This window comes from Leopardus geoffroyi, chromosome C2, assembly GCF_018350155.1.
Source record: "Leopardus geoffroyi isolate Oge1 chromosome C2, O.geoffroyi_Oge1_pat1.0, whole genome shotgun sequence".
In the NCBI taxonomy this organism is placed as follows: Eukaryota; Metazoa; Chordata; class Mammalia; order Carnivora; family Felidae; genus Leopardus; species Leopardus geoffroyi.
Genome location: NC_059333.1, coordinates 10,787,625 through 10,804,300, shown reverse-complemented (window position 1 = coordinate 10,804,300; position 16,676 = coordinate 10,787,625). Strand labels below are relative to the sequence as shown.

The following is a 16,676-nucleotide window of genomic DNA, read 5'->3' as shown; positions in this document are numbered from 1 at the left end:
GTCAGACCACGCTGACCTGATGGAGAAGGACATTTTCATTACACCACCTTTGGGTGATCTGGCCCGATGGGAGAGAGAAAAGCCTTTAAACTAATAAGGCTGTCAGAAGCCACACCTTCCCACCTAGAGGGATGGTTTCAGCTAAAGGAGAAATCTCTTTTTACTGGAAGGCTCACCAAAGGCCACACGGGGATTTCTGCTCTCACCGCCTCGGTTGGCAGAACTATTTGCCCTCCGAGCCTCTGACTAGCCCGGTGAATTTTGTGTCTTCGCCAATTGTTTGACATCTTACAGGACCCTATGGATGCACAACCAAAGCTCATAAAGCTCCCCCACCCCCATTCTGACAGACTCAAACCGAGGCTCTGTCCTTTGGTCCATCTCCAACACCCCATCAGAGTCCAAACACTTCCAAAGCTCCCTGGGACAAGGAAAGTCAAGAGCCGCCTAGGGGGTCTCCTTGCTTCCTCTCTTGACCCCCCACTCTCCTTGTCCAAGAGACCTTCTCCACTCAGCTTGGCTGTTAGAATAACATCTGAATCCCTCCCATGGCCACCAAGGCCCCTCATGGAACCATTCCCACTGCTGTGTCGAACCTCAGTCTCCCCCTACCATCTCCCACTCGGCCACGAGGGCCCCTTTGCGCCTTCTGAACTCAGTCAGTTCACCACTGCCTTGGAACTTCTGTATTGGCTGTTCCCTCTGCCTGGAGGCCAGCCACGCGAAGTCTGCACCGGGAGCTTCCTCCTGCCAGCCCAGTCCAAGCTGTGCAGAGATACCTTCCAGGGCCCCTCCATCTAAAGTGGCCCCATGCTGACTCCTCTCTGCACGTCCTCTTTGCCTGCATCGTCCCCAGGGCCCTTCTCTGCCCTCTCTCCCCTTCTCCGGGCTCTGGAAGGCTGAGCCCACCTATGGGACTGTATTGTTCGGGGCCCCCCTGCCTCCTGGCTGCCAGCTGGCTTCAGCCAAGGAGATCAGAAAGCCAGGGCAAGCGGGGGTATTTCCTCCCTGCCAGTCCCTGCCACAGCATCTCAATTCCATCCCTTCACATCTGCCTCTCCCGCTGGGCCGCTGCTCTCCCCAGGCTCCAGCAATATGCCACTTCCTCCCCTCGATACCCCCCCCCCCCAGTGGACTCTCTTAGTCCTGCTGCGATTAATCAGGTCTTCACTAAAACCCCTTCAACCACCACAGTGCTCCCGTGAGGACTGATTCTGACTCAGCCCCCATCCTCCCCCGGGTGGCTCTCTAGCCTATAATCCTATGTTACTTTCTCCATGGCACTTCATACTATCTGAAATGACCTTGTTCCCTTATATTCCTCTGGTACCTAACCCCTCCTTCGACCACTAGAACATCAGCAGGAAGCTCACTGTGTTTGCCCCTCTACTCACTGGGCCCAAAACAGTGCCTGGAACGTAGTAAGCATTCGATAAACCGCAAAAGAATAAATGAAGGAATGAATGGTAGCCCAGTGCCCATTCAAAATATCCCCTTCTTAGTAAGCTCCTCCCCGATCATCATTCCTAAAACATCAATCTCCCTCCCCTCCCAGACCTCCACTCCTTCCTCCCCTATCTCCTCCTTCCTACTTTTTCCTATAGCACTGTCACCTCGTGACATATTTAATATTTGTTCACTGTCTGTTGCCGCCCACAAAAAGGTCAGCCCCGAAAGGCAGACTTGCTGTTCCATTCACTGCTGTGCCCTCAGAGCCCAGAATAGCGCCTGGCCCAAGCAGAGTTGCCAACATTTGTTATAAACGAATAGCTAGCAAAGTGGACCAAATTTCATACCAAGCAATCTCAGGAATGCCCCCCACACTTACTGGGAAAACTGGAAAACTACGAATTGCTAGACACCCAAGCAAATAAACGAAGTCTTACATGACCTGACCTGGCTCCATCAGAAGGACAGCCTCGGACCCGCGGGAAAGAGACCTGAAATGCTAGTTAGACCTTGGCCGCGGGAAGAGAAAAGGTTTTAGAGTAAGACGAGCGGGACCCCGCACTTAAGACAACTGTTGCTTTAGCAAGCATGCACAGGAAGTTGCCTAAGCACACGGCCCTTGTAAATCCTTTCTGAAAGTGGATGGGCACATAAATTACAAATAAATGGGACTCCAGCACACCATTGTCGGTTCCACAGTGGCGTACCTCTTGGCAACAGCCTCCTACTACAAGTTCATAGACAGTATACGCAGACCCAGAGCCAAGCATGGAAAGCATCGCTTTTTCTTGACAGCTGCTCTCCTCCTGAGGCATATCTCTTAAAGACAGGCTTTATTCTGCAACGCCTGCGTTGTCCAAATCCTATTCTGCACACTAATTGTAGATTGGAAAGAAATTCCTCCTCCCTGCCACCACCATTGATTACTCATACCTGCCCCCTCACCCTCCTAAATTTCTAAACTGGGTGGATTAAAAAAAAAAATCAACTCCCCATGTATAGCGTGTCCCAACGGTGGCAAGTCACCCCTTCAGAGAGCAAGATTCCCGACTGTTCTAAAGGCCTAGAGAATGGGTCCCTTCCCCTCAACACCATTCGACCGAAACTGGCCAGCCACAGGATAATGAGCAACCACAGATCCTCACCCAAACATTGGTTTTTCTTCCAAGAGTGCAGATTGAGAATGCAGAGACGCTGTCCTATTTATGAACAGTGAGTCACGTCGCCGCTCCACGTCTGTTTCCTCCTCCCGATGAATGAGGGGAGCCCCTTCCCCAAAGAAGTAAGTGCCGCCGAGCTACCTTACATGCCCCAGGGGTGGCCCTGCGAGCTCCCGGACACGCCGGGTGCTAATTCATCCCGAGATTGTCTCTTACTTCGCTCCCCCCAACCCCTACTCTCCCCACCCGAGTGGACACCCGGGGGCAGGAGCTTGTCTGCGAGGTGGTGACCGGCCACCGTCAAAGGCGAGGCGCTGAAAGCCCCCCTGCGGGTTGCGCGCGCGGCCCGGCAGGTGCTCAGGGACCCGGGACCCTCCGGGAGCGCGCCCCCGCCCCACCGGGCCGTGAGTGGACCGCGGCAGGGCGGCCGGGGGCATCGCCACGTCCCCGAGGGTCGCCTCCCGGCCCCGCCGGTGGCCCGGGCTGGAGAGGCTGCCCCGGGCCGGCCGGGACCTGGGCGCCGCGACCCGCGCCGCCTCCTCCGGGCAACAAGTGTCCGCCCTCCACCCGACGGCCCGCCCGGCCCGGCCCTCACCCGGCACAGGCCGTCCACGAACACGCGCGGGTCCAGGTGGCAGGCGATGGTGGCGCTGGGCAGGTCCTGCAGGTCCACCTCTTCCATCTCGCAGTCGATGAAGCTCCAGTCGCCGCCGCCCTCGTCGGCCTCGGCCGCCCCCGAGAACTGCGCGAAGGGCCGCAGCGTCACCCCCGGCTGCGCTCGCGCCTCGGCCGCCTCGGCCGCCGCCCGGAGCCGGGGCCCGGCCACGGCGTCCTCCATCCCCGCGCCCGAGCCCGCGCGCTCCCGTCGGCTGAGCCGGGCTCGTGCGCGCGCCCCTCGCGCTGTCTCGCGCGCCGACTCGGCGGTTAACCCCCTCGGGCTCTCGTCTCAGCCGGTGGCGGTCACCACGGCTCCCCCGGACGCGGCCTCCGCGCGCCGGCCCCGCCCAGCCCCGGGGGCGGAGCTCGGGAAGGACACAGCCGCGGGGCCCTTTAAGACCGGCCCCCCGCTGGGTGATTGTATCCCGCCCTCCCAGGAGAGAAAGCCAATAAAGGGACGGGATTCTCCTCACGTGATCCTCATTCGGCCGCCCTCACCCCGAAGCCTTACGGTGGCCATGCTGGTTAGGGGCACGGGCCTCATCGACCAGTGCCGCTTCGCAGCCAACTGGTGTCAGCTGAAAGGGGCAAGGCTGCCTCTTGGGCGCCGGGATGGTAGCTGGAGAGGCAGCGCTTCTACTGGTTCCCAGGCGGTGACGCTTTGAGGCACAAAGGCCAACTTTGGGGGATTTAAGCGAGATTCAGTTGTGGCTGTGGCTCCGAGGGCATTGGCAAGTGGTTAGATGCTTACCGTATATTATCACATATAGTCGCGGGGAGGATTGAACTAGACCATGACGACAATACCTTACTGTTACATTTCAGCTTATTAGTCATAATATCATTGTTCAAAGTTTATGTAATCAGAAGTAAATTTTTGAGTTACCCCTTTGTGCTATGCACAAGAGGAGATAATGAAAGAAGCAAAACATTGCGCCCTACCTTTGGGGAGTTTATAGAGGGAAAGCACGAATTCTCAAATAAGACTCTCTTTTTCCCCCTGCAAAATAGGTAGATTTTTTTTCACCGTGAAAGACCACGTGGGACAGTCAAAACTTGGGTCTGAATATCAGCTTTGCTGTTAATTCCTTGGAGGAGTAACCTGAATTTCAGTTTCCTCATCTGTAAAATGAAGTCATATATGGTAAGAATCCAGTAAGGGCCCCATACTTGGTAACTCTGTTCAAGTGTAGAGTTCTTTGGAAGGTGTGAAATTAGACCGGGTTGCCATTGTGACAATCTTACGGACGTTTTGTGGTCAGGAGGAGCTTAAATCCAAGGGGAGTAAGTAATACGCATGCAGAGATAATTCATAAAATACAATGTGATACGGGATTCGAGAAATCTAGGAGCCATCCTATACTGCTGGTGGGAATGTAAAATGGTGCAGCCACTTTGGAAAGACAGCTTGAAAGTTCCTCAGAAAGTTCAACACAGTTACTGCAGGACTCAGCAATTCCTTTCCTAGGTATAACCCCACAGAAATGAAAACATGTCCACACAAAACCAACATCCAAAGGTTCCTAGCGTCATTATTAAAAATAGCCCCAAAGTGGAAATAACCCCAAATGTTCATTCGTCAACAGATGAATGGGTAAGGGAGACGGATAGCCATGTAATGGAATATTATTTAACCACAAAAAGGGGTGAAGTTCTGATACATACTACAACATGATGAACCTTGAAAACATTATGCTAAGTGAAAGAAGCCAGTCACAAAAAGCCGCATGCTGTTTGATTCCGTTTATATGAAATGTGCAAGAGAGGCAAATCCATAGAGACCGAAAGGAAATGAGTGGTGGTCAGGGGCTGGGGGAGGAGAGAAGACACAGCAAGTGCTACAGGGTATTTTTTTTGGGGGGGGGGCGTGCGTGAAGAAAAATAAAACTGGAACGTGGTGATGTTTGCACAGCTCCGTGAATATACTAAAAGCCAGTGAATTGTATTTTCAAGAGTGGATTTTATGGTGTGTGAATTATATCTCCATAAAGCTAAAATGTACAGAAAAGAGGATGTGATAAAGGTCACAAGGGGTTAGATGGATCGTGGCAGAGTGGGTGACATTGCAGAGTCGAAAACTGTGTGAACTTGGCCAGACATTCTGAAAAGGATGACAAAGGGGATGAGGCACCAGTTTTGGAAAAACAACACCCAGCCAAACGGTTGCTGGGTGGGTCCAAGTTGTCATCACCCTTAGGACGGGATGCTCTTTGAATCCTGGCCTAACCCTAAGCCACTTAGAGCAGGCAGAGGGGGCCTGCGGACAATGCAATGCGTAGGAGGGGAAAGCACGCTAAGAAAAAGAAACCTGAAATGTACCCAGAGCGGGCCAGGTGCTGAGCTAAGAGAGAAAAGCAGGAGTTCAACCTCACGCAAGTGAGAAAGACAAAGTTACCTGTAATTGACTTTGGAAAGGAGTCAGTCATTTCTAAGACTCAACAGACAAAGTCACGTATTCCTTCAGTGACTTTGGATTCCCACCACCGTCTCCCTCTCCAAGCAGCAAAGTAAAGGTGGTGACATTTTCTCCTGGTTGTCTGTGCGATTCCAATAATAATACCGATTTCATTTAGGCAGCTTTTAATTAATGGGTGTACCCATAAACCAGCTGACATAATCCCCACAAACAGGTGTTATTACTTCCGATTCTTAGAACTGAGGCTCAGTTGGGGCGCCTGGGTGGCGCAGTTGGTTAGGCGTCCGACTTCAGCCAGGTCACGATCTCGCGGTCCGTGGGTTCGAGCCCCGCATCAGGCTCTGGGCTGATGGCTCAGAGCCTGGAGCCTGTTTCTGATTCTGCATCTCCCTCTCTGTCTGCCCCTCCCCCGTTCATGCTCTGTCTCTCTCTGTCCCAAAAATGAATAAACGTTGAAAAAAAAAATTTTTAAAAAAAGAACTGAGGCTCAGAGGGATTGAATGACCTTCCCAGGAGCAAACAGGCAGCAATGGCAAAGCAGAACAGAGGCCCGGCTCTCATCCTGCGCTGCCTCCGCCCCTTGGGACTCTAGGACACAGAAAAAGGGGAAGGAACCAAAGAAAAACAGTGGGGAGAAGGAGAGGAGAGGGAAAAGAGAGCAGAGGAAAAGGAGAGGAGAAGAAATGAAGCGGTGGGAGAGGTAGGAATTTGAGAGCAAAGGTAGAAGGTGCTTGTGATTCAAATTGGGAGGCAGGGTGACAATCCTAAGGGCACACTCTCAGATACTCCGGGCCAGCCCTGGCCGTGATGCTTGAGAGATAGACAGACTCTCTCGATGAAGGGCATTAAGATCACACCTTCCGTATCTAGCTGCATGCGCGGGGTTCCTGCCCTATTGCAGGCAGCACACGTCGTAATAAAATGTCAGATTCTTTCTTCTACTTAGAAAATAAGCTTTTAGGGGCACCTGGGTGGCTCAGTGGGTTAAGCGTCGGACTTCAGCTCAGGTCATGATATCGCAGTTCGTGAGTTCGAGCCCCACGCCCGCCTCTGTGCCGACAGCTCAGAGCCTGGAGCCTGCTTTGGATTCTGTGTCTCCCTCTCCCTCTGCCCCTCCCCTGCTCATGCTCTGTCTCTGTCTCTGTCTCTCTGTCAAAAATAAACATAAAAAATAATTAAATAAAAAAAGGAAATAAACTTTGACAGTAACTGCCATCTTGGTCATGCCTTATAAATTTCAAAAAGGCAGACTCCTGTGTCTTCTCCTTTCGCGGACACCAATGCTAATGATCAGTGGCCTCTCCCAAGGAGGCAAAAAACAGGGAAAGTGTGCTGTCCACAGCACAGGTGGAAACTAAGCAAAACACACTGCTTAAGTCTGCAGACATTTTTAGGGGTGAGGTCAATCAAACTCGGGGGCAATCTCTTAAGCGCTGGCCTACCATCCCACATGTACAAAATTCCAAAAGTGTGCCTAGGAACTCTTACCTGTCTCTCTTTTTCTAACTGTGGCAACGGAATCGAACACCTATCCCTGCTCTCTGGTGGGGCATCTGATAGAGAGCCTTCCCTTCTCCCTGGCTCGCGAAAGCAGATTTGATCCAGATCCTCGGATACCCCGAAGGGAAAGGAAGCAACGAGCATGAAGAGCTGCTCTCGGAGATTCTTTTTTTCAAATGAGGGAGGGGACAAAAATTCTCATTAATATATCCTACCGTTTCCTGTTCGTTCTCGTCCCCTAACCCTTCCTTCGTGTCAGCCATTGTCATCACCGACTATAAAGAAGAGGCGCTCAGAAAGCCATGTTTGGTTATTTTTGTTCTTAGCATCTGTCTCTTACAGTTAACGCAGCCCAGTTCTGCAAACATCCCTGTGCGCGGAGATGACAGCCTATTCTTTGCCAGGTGGGAAAATTTCACTGTGTGACACTTTTGATTGCTTTCTATTCTGTTCTGGAAATGAGAGGGGGCTGCGTGCAGTAGGCTCCCGCTGAATGCCTCTTAAATGAACCAGTGGCATTTCTGCACACTCTTGAGACGTTACGGACATTTAAACATTTTATTTAAGAGAGAAGGCAAATAGCTGACTTTCTGAGTGTTTGCTGTCACAAAGAATGAACTCTTCCAAAGAGTGCTCAGAGGAGTAAATCCCTTAAATAACTCATTCGAAAATTTCTGTTTTGTTACCCTCCCCCCCCCCATAAAACAAATAAAAATATATGCTGCTTCGTTGTTGTTTTGTTTTTGATTTTTGGGGAAAGGAACGTTTTGCCCTGATCAAGCCTAATCAAGTTTCATTCTAAAATCCACTCTTTTTTTTTTTTTAATGCTTATTTATTTTTGAAAGAGAGCGAGATAGATTGCGAGCAGGGGAGAGGCAGAGAGAGAGGGAGACACAGAATCTGAAGCAGGCTCCAGGCTCTGAGCTGTCAGCATAGAGATCGACATGAGGCTTGAACCCACGAACTGTGAGGTCATGACCTGAACCCAGGTCGGACGCCTAACGGACTGAGCCACCCAGGTGCCCCTTAAAATCTACTCTTAAAATCCCTATTGTCTTAAAAAAAAATCCCTATCGTTTTTTATGATCTTCTGATGCTTCTTAAACCAGAAAGCTAGAGTTATAAACCAGGTTTTAAGAGAGATATTGGAATTTGGTTCCTTTGCCTTTCCAGGTTTAGAAAATTCCCTGGTTTCCACATCATTCTAACTTCTCTTTTCAGGGTAGCTGACACCTGTGTGTGTGTGTGTGTGTGTGTGTGTGTGTGTGTGTGTGTTTAAATTTTTTATGTTTATTTATTTTTGAGAGAGAGACAGAGCACACGTGGTGGGGGCGGGAGGGCGGGGAGAGGGAGACACAGAATCTGAAGCAGGCTCCAGGCTCTGAGCTGTCAGCACAGAGACTGATGTGGGGCTCGAACTCATAAACCATGAGATCATCATCTGAGCCAAAGTCAGATGCTTAACCGACTGAACCACCCAGGCGCCCCTCCCTTGTGTGGTTTTACCTGAGTCAGGATTCTTCTGGTTGCAAGTAACTGAGACATCCAGGGCCAGTTTATTTTTTTTTTTCATTTTATTTTTTTTTAACGTTTTATTTTTATTTTTGAGACAGAGAGAGACAGAGCATGAACGGGGGAGGGTCAGAGAGAGGGAGACACAGAATCTGAAACAGGCTCCAGGCTCCGAGCTGTCAGCACAGAGCCCGACGCGGGGCTTGAACTCACGGACCGCGAGATCATGACCCGAGCCGAAGTCGGCCGCTTAACTGACTGAGCCACCCAGGCGCCCCTCCAGGGCCAGTTTAAACAGGAGAGAATTTGAACTAAGGATATAGGTGCCTTGTGGTAGCTAAGGGCAGCCATGCAGGCAAGCTGCAGGAAGGTCCTAGAAACCGGACTTCAATGGCTATCCAGAAGCCAGGCTGTCACTTTGGGCCATCTTGAGGCCATCAGGGATCGAGGATGGGTGCAGAGGAAGAGGGGTATCCACTTCTGGAACTGGCAGCCACGTATTTGCAGTGTGCACTCATTTTTCAAAATGTCTTCCTTTGCATTGAGCTCAAATCACGAGTCCTGTCATAGTATCACACAATCTCCTGCGTGGCTTCACAAGCCAGGGACGTGCGGTCTATGTTTCATTTCTGTCCCTTCTATCACTGTGGCCTTGGGGGAATCACTCGCCCTCTCCCACTCTCCAAATCCTCCTGTGTAGAAAGGTGATGTAAACAGCTTCCTGACAGAAGTCTTGGGGAGCTAGTCTTGGGGAACTATTCAACAGGCTATGGCAGCTGCTGCCTCAGGACCGTTGCATTTGCTCCTCTGCCCGGAATGCTCTCTCCTAGAAGTGAGCATGGCACTCTCTCCCTTTCTCAGGTTTTTACTCATGGTCTTTCCTGGCCAACCTAGCTGAAATCCTTTTCCACGTGTGCACGAGCACACACACACACACACACACACACACACACACATCCAATCCCTCTTCCTTGCTTTATTTTTTGCTCCTTAGTATTTATCATCACACATCTACGTTTTATATTTATTTATGACCCACATGTAAATGTTGCGTAAGCACTAAGCTATTATTTAATACACCAGGCACTGCTGGGCTATTAGAGGCAAATAAGGCTTCTATGCTATAGGGTAAACTCAAAGAAGGAACCCATCACCATGGTTAAAAAGCCATCTGCCCGGCACAGAGGAGAGGCTCAGAATGGACGATTATAATTACACTCCTGGTCTTGGGTCTCCCACTTGAAGACCCCCTTCTCTCTTCTGTGTTAAAGTCTTTTAACAGTAGGATGACAGGATGATCCCCTCTGGCGAGCTTCTAGGGAATGAACACGGGGGTGGGGGGGGGGTGGTGGTGGTGTTCTGCACCAGTTAGGGAAGGTCACTGAAAAGATATAATTGCCCACTGACTTGTGAGCTGGCCCCAGGCACTCAGAGGTTCCTCATTTCCTCCCCTCTCCTTGGAATGTGGGTTCCCCTTGCCTTTCCTGCTCTCAGAGACTGCTCCAAGGACACGACCTTGAGATGGTGATGCGGTGTTGAGGACACCTATGCAGTACACATGACTGAAGCTGGTTAGGGCCTCTTTATCGGCTTCCAAGATTTGGTGGGCAGGTGCGGGGATCCATTTTTCTTGCTGCCCCCAAGACAAGCTTCGTGTCTAAATTCCGTTGCCTATTAAACCTGCCACCTACCAGCCTGGAGTGGCCCGCGTCTTTCTTTGGTCTCTCCCCTCCCTCTGCATATGGGGGTGGGTTTCAGATCATGCCTGGGAAGCTCCCAAGAAGATTGCCAACCAACAGGGTCTACAGACCAGTGAGCGCTTCTCTTCAGATTGCAGGATGGATGAGACATTGATGACTAGTCGCCCCTCACCCTTCAGTCTACGGACAGCCCATCCTTGGAAGGCGCCTGTGTGCTTTCCGCTAGCCTGTCCCGAGATCTAGCTGAAGTCACTGTCATCATTCCAACAGGAGAGATTTCCTTTTAGGGAGTGAGGTAGGACATCACTGGTACCTCTCCCAGGGCCTTTCCTCAGGGGTGTTTTTTTTTTTTTTAATGTTTATTTATTTTTGAGACAGAGAGAGACAGAGCATGAATGGGGGAGGGTCAGAGAGAGAGGGAGACACAGAATCGGAAACAGGCTCCAGGCTCTGAGCTGTCAGCAGAGAGCCCGACGCGGGGCTCGAACTCATGGACCGTGAGATCATGACCTGAGCTGAAGTCGGACGCTTAACCGACTGAGTCACCCAGGCGCCCCTAAATGTTTATTTTTTTTAAGTAAGCTCTACACCCAGGCGCCCCTAAATGTTTATTTTTTTTTAAGTAAGCTCTACACCCAGCGTGGGGCTTGAACTCCTGACCCTGGAATCAACAGTCGCACCCTCCACCAGCCGACGCAGCCAGGAGCCTCATGTTGATTATGTTTTTACCCTCATCTTTTCCAGCTTGGAAGATCCAAAAGTCAAAGTCTTTATCAACCATCAAAAATCTTTTGTTTTCTCAAAATCCTTCTGTAACTCTCGATTACTTATTAACGATGTCTTGCTGTGAGTGATGTGATTACCCAGGCTTCATCCTTTCGGGAAATCCTGATGGGCCACTTGGTGGGTGTTATGTACTCACTCTGCTTACTAAATCAGGATATTCATTTCCCAATCCCAAACATGCGAGCGTTTGTTACTATTTATTATTGTGATGCAGTTAGTAAATTTCCATGCTCCTTGGTGTCCCTGTGTTGTTCTTGCAAATTAGTCGGAAGTTACTCATTTTTATGTGTTTCACAAATGGGTTTTTAAATGCACAGAATCCCCTGGAAGCTTTTTAACAGGGTGGGAAATGGAGTTTCCAAGTCTTAAAGTGTGAGCTACGAGAGGTTTGATAGATGTCGCTGTTTGTTGGCAATAAAATCACTAATGATAGAAAGTTTTCTTTCAAAGTGTTTTCAAAGCGTTCTCCCCGTAGTACACGTTTCTGGCAGAAAGTGGTTACTTTCTCATTCACTGGTAAATGTTGTCTTGACCCTGAAGGGCCAGGTTAAGTCAATCTATTTGAACTACCGACAAAGCGCAAATTTCACAAGTTGGCTGGCAGTTGGTCACACCCGGAGTGAAGTGACAGCTCCGTCCCTTTCTCTCTGTCCACCTCTGCTCGCTTCCTTAGAAATAGCTTCATACTGCTGTTTATCAGGCATCTTTGTAAGGCACTTGTCCGTTTTCATGAGGATTAGTTTGGTTAAAAGCTAGGTAACATAATCTGCAAATTCTCTAATTGGAAATTTGGGATCTACAGTAACAGCCAGATTCTGAAAGCAAAGAAGGTGTGTGGGGCTGTGTCACCCCCCATGTCACCTGGAGCTCCTGCTGTCCCTTCAGGGTGCCTTGAGCATCCTTGTGACACCTGCCAGTCTGGCTCTTGCAGCATGAGGGAACTCCAGGATAAACCCACATGGCAAAGCAGCAGGGCGTAATGTCTTCCTTCCTTCCTTCCTTCCTTCCTTCCTTCCTTCCTTCCTCCCTCCCTCCCCTCCCTCCCTCCTTTCTTCCTCCCTTTTTCTTTTCTTTTAAAGATAGAAACCAATATAAATAAGAGTCCCCGTGTTTTTTTACTTATCCATCGAGTGACCTTGACCTAGTAGGGCAAATACACAGAATGGATAAAACTCTTATCAGGGACAGCTCCTTCCACCTGAACTGTCTCACTCTGACCTGGGACTGATTTCTGGCTGTGGGGCGCACCGGGCTTTACTGAGCTCTGTCCCTTCCACCTTCCCAGCCCACTACCGGGGTCCAAAACACAGGCTAATTTTCAAAGACCACTTCAGATCAAAAGGCCAAAATGGAAGTCATCATCTTTCCCATCAAAGCTCACTCACTCTGTTCTGTTTCAATTTGCACTCTGCAATCTGCAGGAAAGTGGGAGTTCTGTAAACTGCTCTCTCTCACTTACATTCCCGTCCCCCCCCCCCCCCCCCCCACCATTTGCCACTCCGGACGGCCAGTCACCACATCCTGTCCAGGCCACCGCTTCTTGCGGAATCACACTGGCTCAGTTTACCCCATTGTCTTTATCCCTACCTCCAGTCTCTTTGTTCAGGACCACAGCATTTCTTATGCGGATCGCCTAAGCTGGGTAGCTTAGAGCCAAGGACTTGGGAGCCTTCTCTGTTCCTGGATGAGTCAATCACTGGGAACTTCCAAGGATCAGGCAGCCAAATAAGGATCATCAAATTCCCTCCCTCTTCTCCCCTGCCTCAGATGAGATCTGCTGTCCCTATGCCATCCCCTATAAGTTTCTCTCTTTATCGCCTTTATCAAATACAGTGATTGTACTGCATTACAACACTTCATGGTCTTTCTTCCCCATTGTATTGCAAGCAACAGGAAGAGTGGGGGTTCTCCTTGTATGCTGCGTGATGCCAGGCACACGGGTATTCAATACTCCGTAATTCTAGCCCCTTCCTGTGAGTATCTGTGAATCCCAACCCTAAGCACTGAGTGACTGCCGTAGGTATGAATGGATGATCGGCAATATCCCTCCACCAAACAGAACAGCACATTTTATCAGACTGCTTCTTAGAGTCTCCATCAATTTGCAAGCTGGGGGACACGAACCAAAGTACACGAAGATGTGTATGATTCGTGCACTGACGCCGTTCGGTGAGGAAGCAGATACTGTAGCCCTCAGACAGTCTGGCTCAATCCAGGAGCTCATTTTTTTTTTTTTTTTTAATTTTTTTTTTTCAACGTTTATTCATTTTTGGAACAGAGAGAGACAGAGCATGAACGGGGGAGGGGCAGAGAGAGAGGGAGACACAGAATCGGAAACAGGCTCCAGGCTCTGAGCCATCAGCCCAGAGCCTGACGCGGGGCTCAAACTCACGGATGGTGAGATTGTGACCTGGCTGAAGTCGGACGCTTAACCGACTGCGCCACCCAGGCGCCCCAAGGAGCTCATTTTTTTTTTTTTTTTAATTTTTTTTTTTCAATGTTTATTTATTTTTGGGACAGAGAGAGACAGAGCATGAACGGGGTAGGGGCAGAGAGAGAGGGAGACACAGAATCGGAAACAGGCTCCAGGCTCTGAGCCATCAGCCCAGAGCCTGACGCGGGGCTCGAACTCCCGGACCGCGAGATCGTGACCTGGCTGAAGTCGGACGCTTAACCGACTGCGCCACCCAGGCGCCCCGATTTTTTTAATGCATCCTGTAGAATGAACTATTCCACAGTAACGGTGGCAGTGGATGTATTGCAGACAATCTCTTCACCTCCCCCCCCCCCCCCCCCAGTTTAGGGGGCAGCTAAACATCCTAAAGGGGTCTGTTTCCAGTTTCCTCCAACTTGCTTTCATTTGCCAGTGCTTGCCTGGCTTTTTGTGGAACAAGCATTTTTTTTTTTTTTTTTTTTTAATTGAAGGGTAATTAACATACAGGGTTGTATCAGTTTTGGGTATACAATATAACGATTCAACAGTTCTGTACATTACTCTGCTCATTACCTTGAGGAAACTCCCTGGTAATCCCCCTTCCCAGGGCACCCCCAGGTGAACCCTGACCTGCCCCCTGCCCCTTAATCTTCAAGGGCTTCCTTGTTCTGTCTTCTCTTTACATACCTTCCCCATTGTTTTATTTATTTTTTTTTTTTGGTAATTTTTTAAATGTTTATTCTTTTGAGAGACAGAGAGAGACAGAGCATGAGCAGGGGGGCGGGGGCAGAGAGAGGGAGACACAGAATCCAAAGCAGGCTCTGGGCTCTGAGCTGTCAGCACAGAGCCCGAGGCGGGGCTCGAACTCACAGACTGCGAGATCATGACCTGAGCCAAAGTTGGATGCTTAACCAACTGAGCCACCCAGGTGCCCCCATACCTTCCCTGTTCTTAAATTATTGCTTTATTACCTGATATCTCTGCAGAGTTTTAATTCAATTAAAAACGTTCGTTGGAAGAGGGGGCGCCTGGGTGGCTCAGATGGTTAAGTGGCCGACTCTTGATCTCGGCTCGGGTCGTGCTTTCACGGTTCGTGTGTTCAAGCCCTGAGTTCGGCTCTGCACCAACAGGGCAGAGCCTGCTTGGAATTCTCTCTCCCTCTCTCTCTATTCCACTCGTGTTCTCTGTCTCTCTCAAAAAATAAATACATACACTTAAGAAAAAGCTCATTGGTCTGCTGGGTGACCTCTGTGGCCTCCCAAACAATTTTACTTTGGTGATTTATCATGCTTGCCCTCTGATGTCTAGTGAGCCTGACTTCCTTCAGGAAGAAGGATGAGGTGGACAGCATTCATTTTCTTTGCTGTTAAATGACGCATTTTCTGAAGGTCTCTCACCCCGTGGGGATGCTGAGTGGCAGTTCTGTGCGAAGAGGGACAGGGGTTCTGGGTGAGGTGACTGTTGGCCTGTGATGTAGGATAGAGGCAGCTATTGGCCCGTGGACCTCCAAACTGCCAGAGGGAGAGGCCTTCACTTGTGACGCCAATACTAACGAGTCAAGATTTTGCTTCCCTCGGAGAGTTTGTTCCATTTACTGGAAGAAGCATCGGGGTTTTTGCTGTATTCTGTTCGCTGCGTGTGCGTGCCTGTGCACGTGTGTGTGCAATTGTATGGGTGTGTATGCGCATGTACATGTTTGCATGTGTGTGTGCATATGTATGCACGTGTATTTATGAGCACATGTACTTGTGTGTATGGGTGTAACAAGCATGTTGTACATGGGTACGTGTCTGCGCGTGCTAGGCATGTGTGTGTTCGTATAGGTTGCGTGTGCATATGCGTGTGTGTATGCATATCTGAGCAGGTGTATCTGCACACGTGCATGAGTGTGTGTCATATGTACGTGTGCGGGTGTGTGCGTGCACGTGTGCATGCATACCCATGTGTGCATGTGCGTGTGCCCATACCCATGTGTGCATGTGTGTGTGTCTATGCCCGTGTGCATTGACTGGGAAGGCTGTTCCCTATACAGAGGCTTCAAGTAATCCCTGCTTCCACCCCAATCCCCTGGGAATCCTGGCCCTGGGGCCTCTCTCCATTCTCAGGGCTACAAGGCTCCTTAGAGATTCTAAACTCCCTCCAAGGCCACATTTGTTGTTTGGGTTTGTTACTTTTCCTAAACGGGCTGGAGGCGGGGCAGGCTGAGCCCCGGGGTGTGGGCATGCCCAGGGAGTCTCCTGTCTCTCACCTCCAACTACTCTTCAGGGCCCATCGGGGTGTTTCTGGGGTCCCCTGTGGGACCAAGGCCCTCTCTCTGCAATCTGGAGGCACCATTGCCATTTTGTTTTATGTAAAAAAGTGTTTTCTTCTATTAAAACCACTTCATCTGAGAGTTTGAATTTAGCTTTAGCCAGGAGAGTCAAAAGCTAATTTTGCTCTGAATGTGGACTCCCACTTAGCATGTAAAAGGCAGATCCATTGATTGAGGTCAATAGAAGGCAGACTGAGTGAGTGTGTGGGGGGGTTGTGTGTGTGTGTGTGGGTGTGTGTTGGAGGTTTGCTTTTACACGGTGGAAGCTCCCTTTCTTAGACTTCCTGGGACACTTCTTTCCTGTTTCAGGAAGAATCAAGAGTTTTGCTAGAAAACAGCAAGGGCCCCAATGTCATAGATGTGCTGAAATGAAAATGTTCCAACCAGCCCTTTCCACCAGCCAAACTTCTTGATAAAAATCACCTAATAACACGCAGTCTCACTGTACAATCCTCCAATTGTGCCCCTTAATATTTACATGAGTTGAAAACTTATGTCCACACAAAAACCTGCACAGGAGTGTTTATAGCAGTTTTACTCATAATTACCCCAAAATTGGAAGCCAATAAGATGTCCCAGAGCAGGTGAATGGCTTAACAAACTTGGGACATGCAGATAATGGAATATTACTCAGGGCTCAGAAGAAACGAGCTTTCCAGCCACAAAAGATCGGGAGGGATCTTAAAAGCATATTGCTAAGGGAAAGAAGCCACTCTGAAAAGCCTACATGCTGTGTAATTCCAAAGACAT

The 16,676-nt window shown here is 49.9% G+C and overlaps 1 protein-coding gene across 1 annotated transcript in view; it reads right to left on the bottom strand.

Moving 5' to 3' along the window:
• The window catches only part of RCAN1 (regulator of calcineurin 1), a 102,966-nt gene extending 99,383 nt beyond the window's left edge, over nt 1-3,583 (bottom strand). The window contains exon 1 of the mRNA XM_045501446.1: nt 3,205-3,583. Within this exon, the coding sequence (XP_045357402.1) occupies nt 3,205-3,447 (243 nt within the window). The 5' untranslated portion in view covers nt 3,448-3,583. The remainder of the gene's footprint in view (nt 1-3,204) is intronic.
• Between the last annotated feature and the right edge of the window lie 13,093 nt (nt 3,584-16,676).